General features: G+C 38.8%; 1 protein-coding gene across 1 annotated transcript; it reads right to left on the bottom strand.

Moving 5' to 3' along the window:
• Window positions 1-16,697: 16,697 nt before the first annotated feature.
• LOC107813105 (uncharacterized) lies at window positions 16,698-18,193 on the bottom strand. The gene is made up of 2 exons (XM_016638319.1): window positions 17,790-18,193; window positions 16,698-16,872 (listed from the first exon to the last, which is right to left on the bottom strand). Exons 1-2 carry the CDS (start codon window positions 18,191-18,193, stop codon window positions 16,698-16,700), a joined length of 579 nt encoding a protein of 192 aa, XP_016493805.1.
• Window positions 18,194-18,590: the final 397 nt, after the last annotated feature.

The following is an 18,590-nucleotide window of genomic DNA, read 5'->3' as shown; positions in this document are numbered from 1 at the left end:
CGATATTGAACAACTGTAGCTAAGGCTTAGTTCTCTGTGGGATTCGATATTCGGACTTTTAGACCGGATTATATTTGCAACGACCGCTTATCCTTTTAAGGACTAGAGTTGGGCGTGATCACCCAACAACACAATCCGTAGTGATATGCTCCCACTTCCACTCAGGAATCTCTAGCCTATAAAGCATACCACCAGGCCTCTGATGCTCATACTTTACTTGCTGATAATTTAGACACCGGGCTACATATGCAACTCTATCCTTCTTTATCCACCTCCACCAATAATGCTGTCGCAAGTCCTGATACATCTTGGCGGCACCCAGATGAATAAAATATCGGGAACTATGGGCCTCCTCAAGAATCAACTCCCAAGTCCATCCACATTGGGCACACAAATATGACCATGCATCCTCAAAACCCCATCATCTCCAACAGTTACCTGCTTGGCACCACCGTGCCGTACCGTGTCCTTAAGGATAAGCAAATGGGAATCATCATACTAACGCTCCCTGATGCGCTCATACAAGGAAGACCAAGCGATTGTGCAAGCTAGCACACGACCGGGGTCTGTAACATCTAACCTCACAAACTGATTGGTCAAATCCTGAACATCTACCTCAAGCGGCCTTTTACCAGCTGGGATATACGCAAGGCTACCCATACTCAATGCCTTTCTACTCAAGGCATTAGCCACCTTATTGGCCTACTGGGGATGATACAAAATGGTGATATCATAGTCTTTCAACAGCTCCAACCACCTCCTCTGCCTTAAATTGAGATCCTTCTATTTGAACAAAAACTATAGACTCCGATGATCTGTGGATACCTCGCACAACACGCCATAAATATAGTGCCTCCAAATCTTTAGCGCATGAACAATGGTTGCCAACTCTAAGTCATGAACATGGTAATTCTTCTTGTGAACCTTCAACAACCACGACGCGTATGCAAACACCCTACCATCCTGCATCAATATTGAATTGAGCCCAATATGAGATGCATTATAATACACCGTGTAGGATCCTGAACCTGTGGACAACACCAACACTGGCGCCATAGTCAAAGCAGTCTTGAGATTCTAAAACCTCATCTCACGCTCATCCGACCATCTGAAGGGGCACCCTTCTGGGTCAATCTAGTCAATGGGGATGCAATGGACGCAAACCCCTCCATGAACCGGCGGTAATAACCCGCCTAACCTAGGAAATGTCAGATATCTGTAGCCGAAGTAGATCTAGGCCAGTTCTGAACTGCTTCAATCTTCTTAGGATCACCTTTATGCCCTCTACCGATACGACATGCCCTAAAAAGGTGACTGAGTCTAACCAAAACTCACACTTTGAAAACCAGTCATATAACTGACTATCCCTCAAAGTCTGAAGTACAATACAAAGATGCTGCTCATGCTCCTCTCGATTACTGGAGTAGATCAAGATATCATCAATGATCATAATCACAAAAGAATCAAAATAGGTCTTGAACACTTGGTTCATCAAATTCATAAATGATGCTGGGGAATTTGTCAACCCAAATGACATTACTAGAAACTCATAATGCACATACCGAGTTTGAAAAGCTGTCTTAGGGACATCAGATGCCCTAATCTTCAATTGATGGTAACCGAACCTCAAATCAATCTTTGAAAACACCTTGGCACCCTGAAGCTGATTAAATAAATCATCAATCCTCGGCAACGGGTACTTGTTCTTGATAGTGACTTTGTTCAACTGCCAGTAATCTATATACATCTTCATCGATCAATCTTTCTTCTACACGAACAACACAGGCGCACCCCAGGGAGAGACACTAGGTCTAATAAAGCCCTTATGCTTGTTGGTCAGTAGTTAGCTGACTATGAGTTGCGGCGAAGACTTTAAGGTATACATGACATCGCGTTTGCAGGCCTTGGAGTCATCTTCTAAAGTTTACTTTGTACTATTTATTTCTATTCTGGAACAATTGTATTAAGAGATTTTCTAGTGGACTCAGTAGAGCTAATGATATGTACTACCGATTTTGGGATATTGTATATCTACATAGGATTATTGGCTTTATATAAAAATTTTTGGTTCATGTTTAAAAGTTGATTGGTTAAAATCTGTTATTAATTTATTAAGTGTTAAGCTTACATAGTCATAGAGAATAGGTGCCATCACGACTCCTAAAGAAGAGATTTTGGGCCGTGACAAGTTGGTATCAGAACTATAGGTTCATAGGCGTTACGAGTCATAAGCAAGTTTAGTTGTGTCTTGCGGATCGGTACAGAGACATCTGTACATATCTTCGAGAGGCTATAGATCTATTAGGAAACTTCAATTCTTTAAGTCCTATCGTGCGAGTTTATTGATTTCAGAGTTTGAGCCTTTTGTTATTCTATTCTCTCACAGATGGTGAGAACACGAGCTATAGTTACTGATGACGTTGTCCCTAGAGCCAGTGGTTCTAGGGGACGGTTCCTAGGAAAAGGCAGAGGCCGAGGAGGAGCATGTGTTATAGATATAGCACCTGCCAGAGCAGCAGCTGAGGAGCCGCCAGTAGCTCCGGTTGGGGGATAGGCACCTGAGGCACCTGTTGATACCCCGGGACTTCATCAGACGTTAGCGTAGTTCCTGAGCATGTTTGGTACATAGGCTCAAGAGGGATTGATTCCAACTATACCAGCTACTTCACAAACAGGAGGGGGAGCTCAGACTCCCGCGGCCTGTACTCCAGAGTAGCGAGTTCACATTGGTCAGGTTCTGGGTGCTATACAAGCCTAGGCTGTTATTCCTGTTCAGCCTAAGGTTAGGTCAGGGGCATAAGAGGAGGAGCAGCTGAGACATGAGAGGTTCAAGAAGTATCATCCTCCTACTTATAGTGTCCTAGCTACTGAGGATGCACAAGGTTTTCTAGAGAATTTCCACCGTATTCTCCGGACCATGGGTATTATAGAGATGAGAGAAGTTGTTTTTACTATGTTTCAGTGGTCTGGAGTAGCATATCAGTGGTGGCAGACTTATGAGGAGGGTAGGCCAGCGGATACAGCTCCACTCACTTGGACTCAATTTTCAACGATGTTTGTTTGGGAATTTGTTTCTCAGACCCCTCGGGATGCGTGGCACATAGAGTTTGAGCAGTTGCGTCAAGGCACTATGACAATGTCAGAGTACGCCATCACATTCAGTGAGTGTTCCCATCACGCACCTACTTTGGTTTCTACACTTATAGAGCAAGTCCGCAGGTTAATTGAGGGGCTCAGTTATTGTCTCTACCCAAAATCCATTAAGGGTCGTGATGGCGCCTAACACTGCTGTCAGGCAAGCCAACAATTAAATAATTTGCTTCATTGCTTATCTAGTATTTTTGAAATCATGATTTTTCTTCAATTAAATAGTAAGGAATAAAATTTACAGAGTAAATGACAATATTCTTACGACTTTAATACAGAACAACCCAAAAGCATTCCCAAAATCCGGTGTCACAAGTTCATGAGCATTAACTAGGAAGTATGATAAAATACGACATCTATCTAGAATACAAAATTAGACAGGGAAAATGTAGAATAACTCGGATGGAGACTCCGTGGGTGCTGCAGACTCATAACGTGTAATGCAGCTCACCCGAGTCCTCGCAATAACCGTGCCTCCGCACCCATAGGGCCACTAGACATAAATTCACCTGCACAAAAGAATGTGCAGCAAGTGTAGTATGAGTACGTAAATCAACGCGTACCCAGTAAGTATCCAGTCTAACCTCAAAGAAGTAGCGGCGAGAGGTCGACTCCGACACTTACTATGGGCTAACAATAAAATGTCGATGTTAAAATTAAACATGGATTTTCATAATATAGATGAAGACTCAATAACGAAAAATAATAAACAATTCTCTTACTAATAGAAATTCCCGAATTTTATTCTCATCATTTAACAATTTATATCGCAAGCTAGTGAAGCAATGTCAAGTATTACTAGTTCCAAAGAGTTATCATGCGCAAGTCATGCCGAGGTTGTACGGCCCGATCCAACATAAATATTTAAAATGTGCATTGCCGAGGGTCGAACGACACGAGCCATATATGCATCTATCTGCTACCGAGGCATTTGGCCCGCCCCATAAAAGAGGAAACACATTAAACAACCAATTCAAGATTTATTAAGGGGAAAATATTCCAAGAATTACAAATTCTCATTTAACGGTCAAGTAAATGAAGTTTAACATTTTTACAATTCCTTTATAGAGTTTCTAAATATTTTAAACAATTAAATTAACAAGTAGGGCGCAAACATCACAAGTACAACATGATATGGGTCCTAGACTACCCGAACATAAGCATATCTAGTAGCTACGCACGGACTTTCATAACCTCGTGTGTACGTAGTCCCCACAAATAGAAGCACATAATAATTTAATTCACCTATGGGGTTAATTCCCTCTTACAAGGTTAGAAAGGAGACTTACCTCCCTCCGAAATTCCCAAATCGGTTCCTAAAACCTTTCCAACAACTCCAACCGAAGCCCACCACTCCAAAACTAGTCAATAAATGTGCAAATTCATAAATATATACTCTAATACGCATTATAATCCAATTTACAACAATTTCCAACTCCGCTCGAAAAGTTGATAAAAATCACCCTCGGGCCCACGTGCCCGGATCCCAATTTTTTTTTGAAGATTAACATTTCTTATAACTCCATGAACTCAAATATATAATTCATTCCAAATTCCATGTCCAATTTCGTAGTCAAAATCCAAAAATATAAATTTCTAGGTTTTTTCCTTCAAAATCCAAAATTTCTATGAATTTTCATGCTTGAATCCATATAAAAACCTTGTGTTTATCTTGAAATGGATGGGAATAACTTACCTTGGCATAGATGATGAAAAAGTCTCACTTGAAGATCTCCATAAATCGGCCAACCAAGAGAGAATGGAAGAAAATAGGCCAAATCCCCGTTCTTAAAGAAACTCACTGCCCAGAGACCTCTCGCACCTGCGGTCACTTGACCGCTTTTGCGGTCGTGCAGGTGTGGCCCAAATACCGCTTATGCGGTCCTCCTTTAGGCCCCTCAACTCCACATCTGTGGCTCCATATGCACTTTTACGCCTTCGCTTGTGCGACTCCACGTGCGCGGGTGCGGTCCCGCTTCTGCGAAACTCGATTGCATATGCGGTCCCAGCCAGAACCACTCCTGCGACCCTCATGGTCGCTTCTGCGGCTCCGTACCTGCAGCCATAACCTCACAGGTGCGGTTACACCCGAAGACGACAGCCTCAACATATCTTCCAAGTCCAAATTCGATCCGTTTACCATCTGGAATTCACCTGAGGCCCTCGGGACCTCAACCAATTATACCAACACGTCTTAAAACACAATATGAACTTAGTCAAGCCTTCAACTCATATCAAACAATGCTAAAAACATGAATCACCCTCCAATTTAAACTTAATGAACTTTGAAACTTTAAACTTCTATAATCGATGCGGAAACCTATCAAATCACGTCCGATTGACCTCAAATTTTGCATACAAGTCATAATTTACATTACAGACCTACTTCAACTCTCAAAATCGGAATCCGACCCCGATATCAAAAAGTTCAGCCCCACTCAAACTTCTCAAAGTTATCCAAATTTCCAACTTTCGCCAAATGACCCTAAAATGACCTACAGACCTCCAAATCCACTTCCGGATGCGCTCCTAAGGCCAAAATTATCATACGGAGCTATTCCCAGACTCAAAATCCTAAACGGACATCGATAACATTGAAATGCACTTTAACCCAAATTTATGAAATTCTTCCAAATGCCAACTTTCCACAATAGGGGAGAAATGCTCCCGGGTCATCCAAAACTCGATCCGGACATACGCCCAAGTCTAAAATCATCATAAGAACCTGTTGGAACCTTCAAATCCTGATTTCTAGGTTGTTTACTCAAAATCAACCCTTAGTCAATTCCTCCAACTTAAAGCTTCTGAATTTAGAATTTTCTCTCCAAATCAACCACGATCTTCCTGAATTCCAATTACGACCACACGTACAAGTTATAATACCTGAAGTGAAGCTACTCATGGCCTCAAACCACCGAACGACGAGCTAGATCTCAAAATGACCAGTCGGGTCATTATAGTTATGGTATCCGATTCAACATAGCTCAGGAGTTGGAGATGGATGTTCTGTTTTAGAGGGTGGTAAAGATTGCTCCCAGATTAGAGGGTATGCGGAGCCAGGAGAGAGAGGGTAGGGAGGCTAAGAGTCCTCATGGACCGGGAGGATCTACCGATCCCTATTTTTGAGGCACGATGCGTCATGGTAGAGGTTTTATGGGTTAGCCAATCCAGTTTGCACTTTAGATTTCACGTGGTACTTCAGATATCCATGGGTCCCCGAGTACCCATACCGAGCAGCTTTCACAACCACATCAACGGAGAGGTTTCTTTGAGAATGAGGATACCAGCCACATAGTGAGAGATTATCCAAGACTCCAGATAGATATGTCACCACAGGGTACTCAGGCTATGAGTTCTACTCCAATTGTTGCTATACTTGTACCAGCTAGGGGTGGAGGTCAGGAGGGTAGAGGTCGCCCTAGAGGGGGAGGCCATGCCTATTATTATGCTCTTCCTGGTTGGGCGGAGGTTGATGCCCCAGATGATGTCGTTATAGGTATGATTTCGGTTGATTATAGAGTTACATTCGTGTTATTTTGATCTGCTCCCATTGATTGGTAAGATTCATCCTACCTTGCTTTCGATATGGTTGTGTTTTGCGATTCTTGTACTGTGTTCATGTGTGCACGCCAGTTAGGGAATTCTATTGTGATAGCCTATGTATTTTGTTCTGGTTTGGTTGCTATTGAGGGTCAGGAGGCTTGGGTGGACTTTTTGTTAGTTAAATACGATAGGGTTTGATGTGATCTCTAGATGGTTTGGCCCGACTTATGGTTTGGGGTTCTCTATATATATGGGAAATTGTTATGTGTTGTTGTTTTGGTTCTATGGGATTTAATTAGTAGAGTGTTAGAGATGTTGAGTTTTTATCTTACTTTTGATTCTGAGTGGAGGATGGAGCCTGGTGTTCTTTGTGGATAGGCATGTTTGTATCAGGATATGTGCCGTGGTAGGGTTATGTTAGGGTGAGATTCATTATGGTCGTTGGGTGTGTCTTGCTTCTTCCTGGTGGAATGGATCCGTAGTAGGGTATTAGTGGAGAGTTGTGCATGTTAGACTTGTTTGATAGTTCTCTCATGTGTTCCTCTTTTCATATTCAGTTGTAATCGGGTTGTGCATGTTAGGGATTGGATTGCAATGTAAGTGCCCGAGTGTCGTTAATGTGGATTCTTGCTCAGGTGAGTAGTCATGAGTTCCACATGGTTCTTGCATCATTGTTAGTGTTGTGAAGGTCTGGAATAAGGTTCTAGTCGATATAAGGCTATTTGCCGGTACCAGGCTTGGTAATAGGCAACTATTATGGTCAGGATTGATGCTATAGGCATATGGATGATGTGTTATGTCGTGTGGTTGTATGTTGTGGCCGTATACATGAGCTGTTACAACTAGTTGAGGATTTTATAGAGTGATTGCGTGATAATAGGACGTTTAGTGGATGTTGGAATTTGATTCTAAGTCTTATCGGCATGAAAAGAAGGAATAATCTTTGATTGAGATGATGTTGTCGGGCCTATATAGATTGGGGTGACATAGTATCACCTGTGGGTATGTGTATGGTGAGTTTATACTGTGATTTGACAGCTTGGGAAAGACTCTTGGCACGTTCGAGGATGAACGTTTGTTTAGGAGGGGGAGAATATAACGACTTGACCGGTCATTTTGAGTTTTAGTCTTCCGTTCAGTGGTTTGAGGTCTTGAGTGGATTCATATTATGTATTATGACTTGCATGCATGTTCGGATTCGATTTTTGGATGCTTCAGGATCTATTTTGATGAGTGATTCTCACTTTAGAAGCTTAAGTTGAAATTATTGACCAAGGTTTGACTTTTGTGAAAATGACCCCGAAACGGTGTTTTGATGGCTCTGATAGGTTCGTCTCATGATTTTGGACTTAGGCTTATGCTGAAATCAAATTCAGAGGTCTGTAGGTTGATTTGTGTTGTTTTGCCAAAAGTTGGTGATTTAAAGTTTTAGAATTTTGATAAGTTTGACCGTAGGTTGGCTTCATAACTATCATGTTTGGATTTCTATTCCGGGACTTAGAATAGGTTCACTTTTGTTATTCGGGACCTGTTTGCAATGTTTGGCATCATTCCGAGATGATTTGATAAGAATCGGACGCACGGTTGCGCCTTTTGAAGTTCTTGAGTTACATGCTAAATTCCATGTGGTTTGGTGGTTCGATTCATGGTTTCGAATGCTATTTTGATGATTTGATCGTGAGAGTGAGTCCGTGTTATGTTTTCAGACAGGTATTGATGTACGATTGGGAGACCTGAGGGATCGGGTGTGTTTCGAACACATTTTGGAGTGCTTTAAAGAGTGTTAGTTTTGCTGGTGTTGAACAGATGCTTCAGATCATGCATTTGCGAGATAGGGTCGCATTTGCGATATTAGGCTAAAGTCTGCTTAGATTCGCATTCACGAACCCAGAGTTCGCATTTGCGATGGGGGCCTGGGTAAGCTTGTTCGCACTTGTGATTAGATAGGTCGCTAATGTGAAGTGTCTTTGGTTCGCATTTTCGAACGTAATATCGCTTTTGCGACTATAGCAGGGGTGTGATGATTGTCGCATTTGCGACCTTTCTTCGCATTTTGGGGTTCGCATTTACGAACCCCAGGTCGTAATTGCGACACCTGTTTCTAGACATAAAATCTGAGGGACGGGATTTTAGTCTCATTTTCATATCTTTGAACCCTAGACACGGTAGGAGGCAGTTTTGAAGAGAGATTTTAATCTACAATCATTAGGCAAGTGATTTTGATCAATTTCCAACTGTTTTACATGATTATATGTGAGTTTAACATCAAAATTATGAGAATCAAAGTGAAATTTTGAGAAACTTTGTTTATGTTTTGAAAAATGAGAATTTGAGTTTTTAGAGTCAACTGGACTCAGATTTTGAAACAAAACACATATATATACTAGTGGGGTTATGGGTAGTCGGAATATACCCTTGGACCCTTGTTTTGACCGAACGAGCTCGGGGTTGAATTTTGAGGAATTATGCAAAGATCATAGCTTTAATTATTAGAATTGGTTTCTCTCGCATTATTTGATGTTATTAAGTCAATTTTGGTTAGATTTGAGTCGAGCGGAGGTAAATTGTAAAGGAAACGCTATTTTAGAGTATTGATTGAGGGCTTTTGAGGTAAGTATCTTGCCTAGCTTAGAGTGGGGGAACTATCCCATAGGGATTGGTTTGTTTGCACCATTAGAACTATGTGAGAGATGTGTACATGAGGTGACGAGTGTGTACACAACTTATATGTAGAAATTTGACCGCTTTAGACTCTTAGGTTTCTTATGTACATTAAAATGAAGTTGTCTTATCATGTATATCCTCCATTTTTAAATTTACTCTTACATGCCTTATTTGAAATTGATTGGTTTATGTTCTATCCTTTATTGCCAATTATACTCGTATATGATTTAATTGAAGTTGTTGCCTCTTTTATTGCCATGTTATCTCTTCCATTGTTGACTTATCCTTATTTGAAGTCATTGTTACATGTTATCTCTTCAATTATGATTTATCCTTACTTGAAGTCGTTGTTACATGCTATCTTTCTTATTGTTGAGTTATTCTTAATTGAAATCATTGTTACATGTTATCTCACCTATTGTTGAGTTGTTCGTATTTGATATCGTTGTTACACATTATCTCTCTCATTGTTGACTTATCCTTATTTGAAGCCATTATTACTTCTTATGTCTTTCATTGTGAGTTTATTCTTCTATTTCATTGTGTTTTTTGTAATTCTTGTGTTGATTAACTTGTCAGACTCCTTTGTCATTTTGTTGATGTTGTATTCCATGTTGTTGAGTCGAGGATTTGTGGTATTAAAATTGTTTTCGAAGGAAATGTTGTGGCATATGGGCATATGTGGTGTGAGTCGTTATATTGTGTTGTTATGTTTTTGGCACACGTGGTATTGTTGAGAGGATTGTCGGGGTGTTCGTACGTGAGTTGTCTGTGCTATTATTATTATTATTATTATTATTATTATTATTATTATTATTATTATTATTATTATTATTATTATTATTATTATTATTGTCTGTGCTATTATTATTATTATTATTATTATTATTATTATTATTATTATTATTATTATTATTATTATTATTATTATTATTATTATTATTATTATTATTATTATTATTATTATTATTATTATTATTATTATTATTTATATTTATATTATTAATTAATAAGGCAGGCTATATATGTGGGTTTGCGCATGTTGCACACTATTTTGCGCTAGTAAAGACAAGATTCAACTTGTGGTTTCTCTGTTGTTGATGAAAGAGAGTCGCCACCTAATATTTAAAATCTACCTGAGGCTGCTCCATAGGACTTAGACTAATTTTAAGGGCTCAGATATTCATACTATGCTTTGATTATTACTAAGGCATGGCTCGCTATATACTAAGGGAATGTGTAAGACTTAAGAAGGGTATGGGATTATAAAAGAGTTATTGTAGGCTAAGAGAGTTTTGAAAGTGATTTATATTTTAAAGATTGAATTATTAAGATAGGAAAAGTGATTATCATTGAAGAAACCAAATGCTTGTACAATTTTTCGGAAAATATACATAAGAATAGCGATTCCAAATGTACCTTGAAGAAGGCGAGTCTTTGAAAAATTTGTTTGGGTGATCATTCATCACTGCCCTTTTATGAAAATCGGGTTTCATTCCTTGTTAGTGAAAATCAGTGATTCTTTCCTAATTTTCTTTAAAAACGGTCTGCCATTCTGATTAAAAACCTGAGCTTCAAAACCTTTAAGAAAAGTGAGTGTGCAAGATGAAAATTTATAATTTACAGGAGGCGAAGAGTAATTACTAGCTATTTCCTTTTAAGTCCTATATTAATTAAGGTTTTCCTAAGTTTCATGTAATACTAGAGCATGGAAGTAAAGTACATAATCTAATATATGAGTATTAATACATGATAATGAAAATGCGATAAGACAGCAAAGGCAATAACCAAAAAATAATTAAGGCAGTAAACTAAGGTATGGAAATAATGAGCAGTAATGAAAGGAGTAAGGGAGAAGACTTGACTCTGAAGATTGGGTCTTAATAAGGTAGTCCCAGTGGTTTGAGAGGCGCGGCTACAACAAGACTGGACTCCTCAAAGATGCAGCAAGGCTGGTTTGGGCCTGAGTTCCTTAAGAATTCAGCAAGCCCAAACGTGTACATGCCCAAAAGAATAAAAGAAGGTTTTTAGAAATATTCCCACATTCTCAGCATATTCAAATACACATGACAGATATATGGACAAATAATTGAAACAAAAAAATAATCAACACTGTGGGAAATTATATTAATGTGGTGGTGCGTCAATGACTTAAGGTCTAAGGAGGAAGCCGTACTGATGTTCGATGCCCCCTTTGGATCCCCCGACACTTCAAAGTTCCTAAGGGACTCAAGGCCCAGGACAATACTTGTGCCGGGGAGGGCAGCCCAACCTAGAGTCGAACTCCACTCCCAAATACCCTTAAACGCTAACAAACATGTGTTCCTTACGGGTTTAAATGCCAATAAGGCCTTTCCAATATAAATTAAATGCTAAAGCATTACCTACTACAAAATATACTTTCCTTCCTAACATAAGAATATACAATCTATACTGAATTACCAAACAAATATGTATTCACATGAATTCTAAAGAGCTAATTCTGAAACTCATATAGTTGAACATCAGAAACATCATAAACATGTTACAAAAGGCTAAGCCTATAGTAAGGAAATACTCCAAGAAAAGGTAAAGCTATACAACAATAATTCATCATACATAGAGGCTTCAAAGGTATTTATGACATGATCAACTTTCTCAGTAGGTCCACTAACTTACAGACTATGACAAGGAATTCTTAAGCATCATGTTCCTAATGGCATTAACTTCAAATAAATCATCAAGTTCAGATAATATCAGCAAAGATCCTTATGAGACTTTAGGGATTAGACTCAATTTTAAAATTATCAAGAGAGCAGAGACTAGGACAATTCTGGACAATATGTATAACAAGGAATTAAGCAAGAACATGCACTAGTTAATTAGCTACTTAAACATTTCAGGTCAGTAATGACCTTATACAGACAGAGGAATCCTTACATGTTTTGAGAGTTCAGACAAGGGATAGGCATTGCATCAGGATAGGTTTTAACACAAACTTAATTCTAAGTTAGCACATAGATATAAAGATGATCATGCTTCTTTTTACAAGTTATCACTTAACTAGGGCAGAGTGACTGGTTTCTTTAAAAGATAAATATGCATGCCAGCCCTTTCGAAGATGCACGATGACTTTAAAGATAAGAGATAGGAGATATAATACTAAATAAGCATGCTGCTGAGGGGTGTTGACTAATCAAGAAAACTATTAAGTTCAGTTTATCTAATTACCAGTCTCTATAACCAAGAGAAAAGAACAAAATCCTAATCACATTATGTGAAAATATGGATTATCCTTAACAATATGTACAATAGGATTACAAAGAGAAGAAATGATGGGTTTAGTTCAAATAAGATCATGTTAACTAACGCAAAAAGAAACTAAGCAAAATGAAAGACAATAGCATCAACAATCTAACAGACTTAAACAAAGGAGATATCATATGAACACTCAGAATTTCTGCCCAAGGTTTAATGTGATAGAAAATATAAACTTAACACCTTCAAATTAATTCAATCATAGTTATCAGAATATAAATTCAATCCTCAAAAACTCACAAGCAATAGAGATGCAACATGCAATGATAAGAGTTACTGCATGCCAACAAAGCTATAAGGTTCATGTGAATATGAACAATCAACTTAAATGGGTAAACTGCTGGAAACTCAGGTAATAAGATCAGCAAGAATCAATTATAGTTTAGTTAACCATCATTTAAAGACTCATAGCAGGACAACTATTCACAAGTAGTAACTAGCTGACAGGGCACGAGTATTAACATATTAAATATCATAGAACAACTATAATATACAGAACCTAACTTAGCATACTCGTATCATTCAAAGTAAACGAACAAAAGAGAAAAATGAGAGAGATGCTGGCCTTTTTGAGAGCAGCAGATCAAACGCTTGCTCTTTTTAGCTTCTTAAGATCCCAGAACACTAGTGTTTGGACCAATGATAATGCTCAACAAAAAAAGAAAACAATGAGAAACCTAAGGCTAAAACTTCTCAGTATTTTTTGTATGTGTATCTCTTCAGTGTTAGGTCTTAATTCTTAGGTTATCTCCCTATTAGGTGAGAGAATTGAAAGCCCTATTTATAGTTCCATTCAATGCCTTAGGGTTTCAGGATTCAAACTATGATAGTGGGAGATGACTCATGATAATGATGATATCAAATCGAGTAAAAATCAGAAGACAGAAGGGGGAAGTCAGTATTGAGTTTACCTGAGTGGAGGGTAATTGGTTGTTGAAACTTCGAACCAACAGACAAACCCTAAAACCCAGAGGTCATTACGTTTGACCTTTGGGTATAGGATTCCATGATGATTTTCTGAAGAAGGTTTCATGCATGCTCTGATTTAACAAAGCATGAAGGAACATTAGAGGCTTGATATTGCGTCTTTGGGTCTAGGGTTTCAAGATTCAGAGGTTTGAATTTTGATTGAAAAAGGAATTTGCAGAAGGATTCACTGACTTCAAGAGGAAAGAGGTGATTTTAGGCTTCGATTTGAAAGATCATAACATAGCTCAGGCAATTGTAGCTTTCATCTTTGAGTCTAGGGTTAATCTTTGGGGGTCTAGAATTTGTGTGATGAAATGGTAATGAAATTTGCGAGATTTGCGGATTCAGAAGGCAAAACAGATGAAATCTCTGATCGATTTGTGACCTTGCACTAATTTGTGCAAGGTTTGTGACTGATTGAGTTTGTGAGGTTGAGAGAAAAGAGAGGGGGAAAGGGAAAGAGAGGCGGCCAGGTCTCTGAGTGAAATGATTAGGGTTTGGGGAGTGAGTTTGGTCGTCTCTCAGTTAAGATAGGGAGATGGAATGGGAGCCGTTGGATCTGTTGATCAGCGTCTCTGATCATTTTGATAATTAGGAATTTTTAAATGATTTCAATGGGGAAAATCGATGGCCATTAGATGATATAGTTTGGACGATTGAGATTAGATATGGAGGTGTAGTAAAAATAAAGAGAACAGAGTTAAAATTGTGGGCCGTTGATTTACGGAATGGACGGCCCAGATAATTTTGTGTTTCTTTTGTGACTGACTGAGACGGGTGATGTGTCAAGGTTCAATTGGTCTAATAGGAGTGGCATGGATTGCCAATTGGTCAGACTGGTTCAACGATTTGGGCCAAAAATCAATTTCAAAGATGGCCATTTTATAAATGATTCAAGAATTGCAATTGTGGCATTTTCATCTTTAATCCCTTTTGAAATTAAGTTAAATAAAGTTAATAATTTTCAATAAAATTTAATGAAAGTTATAATTGTTAAATATTACTAATTATTGTAATTAATTGATTATTTGTAAAAATAATTCACTAGGACATTAATTTTGAATTATTGAAATAGTAAACCAATTAACTATTTTAAGAAGTAATTTATTGAATTAATTATAAAATTTACGTGTACAAATTATTTTAATAATCCTAAAATAGTGAATGTAATTTGTAATTACATAATACTTATACCAAATAATTAATTTTAAAACTAATACTGAATTAATTTGTAGAAATAGGCATTCATTACTGATAAATACTTTGAAAATATTTATTGTAAATTATTAAATATAAATAAATTAATTTTAAAAGGGAGGGTCAAAATTAGTTGTCAACAACTTCCCCTCTTTGATTGGAGACGATGAAAGAGTTTTCGGGAAAATAAATTGAGCCAAAGTCAATTTTGTCCCGACTTTTAGGCAGGTATTGCAAGAAATGGGAAGGGTGAATTGCAAGAAATGGGAAGGGTAAATTGCAAGATTGAATTGAGGAGAAATCTAGAAAGGTTCGGGAGTATCGAGCCGAATTATTGCTTTGAATTGCTTACATACCCCGGGCTTAATGAGGATCAGGCCTCATGTAATTCTGGAGTAGGGAATTTGGGGTATTATTACTCGCAAGAATTTCCCCATTATCGTATTGCAATGATACGGCGAGACGGAAGATTGGTCACTCATGGTAGCTTGAGTTTTGCGGCCTGATTTGAATGATTCAAAATTTAGAGTTCGCTGATCGTCTTGAGCTGGGATCTTAGGCTCGCTACTGGGTTGGATGTCCCCATAGCGCTGTAGTTTGGTCTGATGCTAAGAAAAAATTGCACGTTGTGGTATTTCATTTGTTCCTACAAAATAAATGAAATACATGCATAACAATATATTGTAACTGCATAATATATTAAGATGCGATGTAAATAATGCAGGAATGATGATGCCTGGCTGTCGGTGAGCCGTTATTTGGGTTTGGGATGATGGAATACTTGATCCTGACTCGATTTATTAGCCGTGATATGTACCATTTCGCAACTATCGGAGAATTTGAAAATTGTCTCCGCTTGTTGGGAGACTTTTGCACTGAGAAATATCTCCGCTTTTTGGGAGAGCTCGATTTGTAAAGTGAATATCCACTTGCTGGAGAGCTTTGCACCGAAATGTAAAGTGTTCTCCATTCGGGAGTGATTGATAAAAATCATAATAATACCTAAAGCTGCATGAGCAAAACGTCAAAACATTCAAAGTAATAGTAAAGGAAATGAAAGCATGCCCAAGAGATACTCTTGACTGCGAAGCTAGGTTGCGGCCATCGATTGACAGGATGTTGGTAACGCGGTTTGCAGTTGTCTGTCCCGGTGTACTGGATTAATAGAGCGGTGCTGCGAATTGCTTTTGCTTGCAAAGATTGCAGTTTTTCTATATACAAGGCTCCAGTTGGTGAAGCCGTCGTTCGATTTTTACAAGATGCCCCAATTTGATTGAGCGGACGATTTGCTCTATACAGGACTTTGATTGGTGAAGCCAACGTTAGATTTGTACAAGGTGCTCCGATTGATTTAGCTGACGGTTTGCTATATATAGGAATTCGATTGGTGAAGCCGACGTGCGATTTGTATAGGGTGCTCCGATTGGTTGAGCAGGCGGTTTGCTATGAACAAATTTTGTGTCAGTTGTCTGATTCTGAGGCACATGCAGAGGATTAAAGAGTTAACTTTAGCTGTACTAGAAACGATTAAGTAAAAAGGAGGAGAGATAATCTTAGGAAAGTGAAAGATCCGTCATTTTCCCCAGTGTGGTCCTAGCACTTTCTTATTCCCTGTTGAGGATTGCCTACATATTCCTTTCTAAGGAAATCAAGTCGGCGTAGTTCCTGAGCCACATACAAAAGTGATATTAGGTTTTTCTATTACAAGAGAAAGGGGGAGAGAAACCGAACCCTACGTGTGTTGCCTACGTATCCCTCCGTGGGAAGTCAGGTTGAACGTAGTTCTATTACATCAAGAACCCTAACTCTATTTGTCTTCAGGCATAATATCTCTTGATTGCATCTGAGTTGATAGGTTTCGTGCTGACTCTTCCATCCATTTATTCTAGTATTAGAGCTCCACCAGACAGTGCTCGGTGAACCATGTAAAGACATTGCCAATTTGGTGCAAACTTTCCTTTGGCTTCTTCTTGATTGGGAAAGATTTTCTTAAGAACCAACTGCCCCGGTGTGAATTGGCGAGGCTTCACTCTTTTGTTAAAGTCACTGGCCATCCTGTTCTGATACAGATGTCCATGACACAGTTCATTCATTCTTTTCTCTTCAATGAGCATGAGTTGTTCCTGCCTGACTTGTATCCTCTATGCGTCGTCCAATTTTGCCTCTTGAATGACTCTTTAGGATGGTATGTCGACCTATGCGGGTATCACCATTTCAGTTCCGTATACCAACATGTATGGCATTTCCCCAATGGATGTTTTCATGGTAGTTTGATAACCCAGTAAAGTGAAAGGTAGCTTCTCGTGCCATTATTTGTGATTGTCCACTCTCTTTCGTAGAATCCTCTTGATATTATTGTTAGCTGCCTCGACTGCCCCATTCATTCGCGGTCTGTAGACTGTGAAATTACAATGGACGATTTTGAACTTCTCGCAGATTTGTCTCATGAGGTCGCTATTGAGGTTAGCGACATTATGAGTGATGATATCCCAAATATGCAGACGATGTTAATTCGGACAAAATCTGACACTACCTTTTTTTTGTGACGGCCTTGTAAGTAGATGCCTCGACCCATTTGGTGAAATAGTTGATAGATACCAAGATGAAACAATGCCCGTTTGATGCTGCAGGCTCTCTGGGCCCAATCACGTACAAGCCCCAGGTCGCTAACGACCAGGGTAAACCAATTACATTTAACTCATTTGGTGGAACTCAGATGAATTCTCCATGAATCTGGCACTAGTGACACTTCTGCACGCAGTGGATACTATCTCTTTCCATATTAATCCAAAAGTATCCAGCTCTCAAAATTTTCTTGGCTAATGTGAACCTGTTCATGTGGGGTCTACACGTCCCCGCATGTATTTCTTTCAATAGTCTGGTCGCTTCAGCAGCGTCTACATATCTCAGCAACCTAAGTCTGGGTCCTCCTGTACAAGACTTCCCCGTAGAGGAAAAAGTGGTTTGCTAACCTCCTGAGGGCTCGCTGTTGACCATTAGTAGCATTCTCTGGGTACTCTTGGGTCGTAAGGAATTTCTTGATGTCGTGATACCATGGTTTACCATCTGGTTCTTTATTCACATGAAAGCAATAGGTGTGTTGATCCTTGATTTCTACCTTGATAGGGTCGATAAAATTCTTATCTGGATGCTGAATCATAGATGATATGGTTGTAAAGGCGTTGGCAAACTCGTTCTGAATTCTAGGGACATGATTGAACTCAATCTTTGTGAGCTTCTTGCACAGCTCCCTCACACAGTGCAGGTAAGGCAATATCTTGATATTCTTGGTGGACCATTCTCCTTGGACTTGGTGTATCAACAAATTTGAATCTCCTATGACCAAAAGTTCTTTGATGTTCATGTCGACTGCCATTCTGATTCCATGAATGCACGCTTCTTATTCAGCCATATTATTGGTAGAGGTTTTGGCCAATATTGTCAGGGTAGGTCTATTTTGGTCCCTCAAATATAGTTTTGAGTATATTTAGTCCCTTAAGTATGCTAAAGTGGAGCACCTTTAATCTCACTGACACAATGTGTTCAAAAACTAACGGTGTTACCCAACTTTGATTCATGAAGCAAATCTTCTGCTCTGAAGCAAAATGTTTCCTCTCCTTTTTTGGATAACGCAAATTATCACTTTAATTCCTCATTTTTAGATAATGTCTTATAAAATTTTAACCTTGAAAATATCCCCTTCTGTGCTAGATTTCAATGAGAAAATGACACTGTATAGCTGCTGTAAAAAGAATATATATATATATATATAT

This window comes from Nicotiana tabacum, chromosome 14, assembly GCF_000715075.1.
Source record: "Nicotiana tabacum cultivar K326 chromosome 14, ASM71507v2, whole genome shotgun sequence".
Lineage (NCBI taxonomy): Eukaryota > Viridiplantae > Streptophyta > Magnoliopsida > Solanales > Solanaceae > Nicotiana > Nicotiana tabacum.
This window is presented reverse-complemented; position numbering and strand designations above follow the sequence as displayed.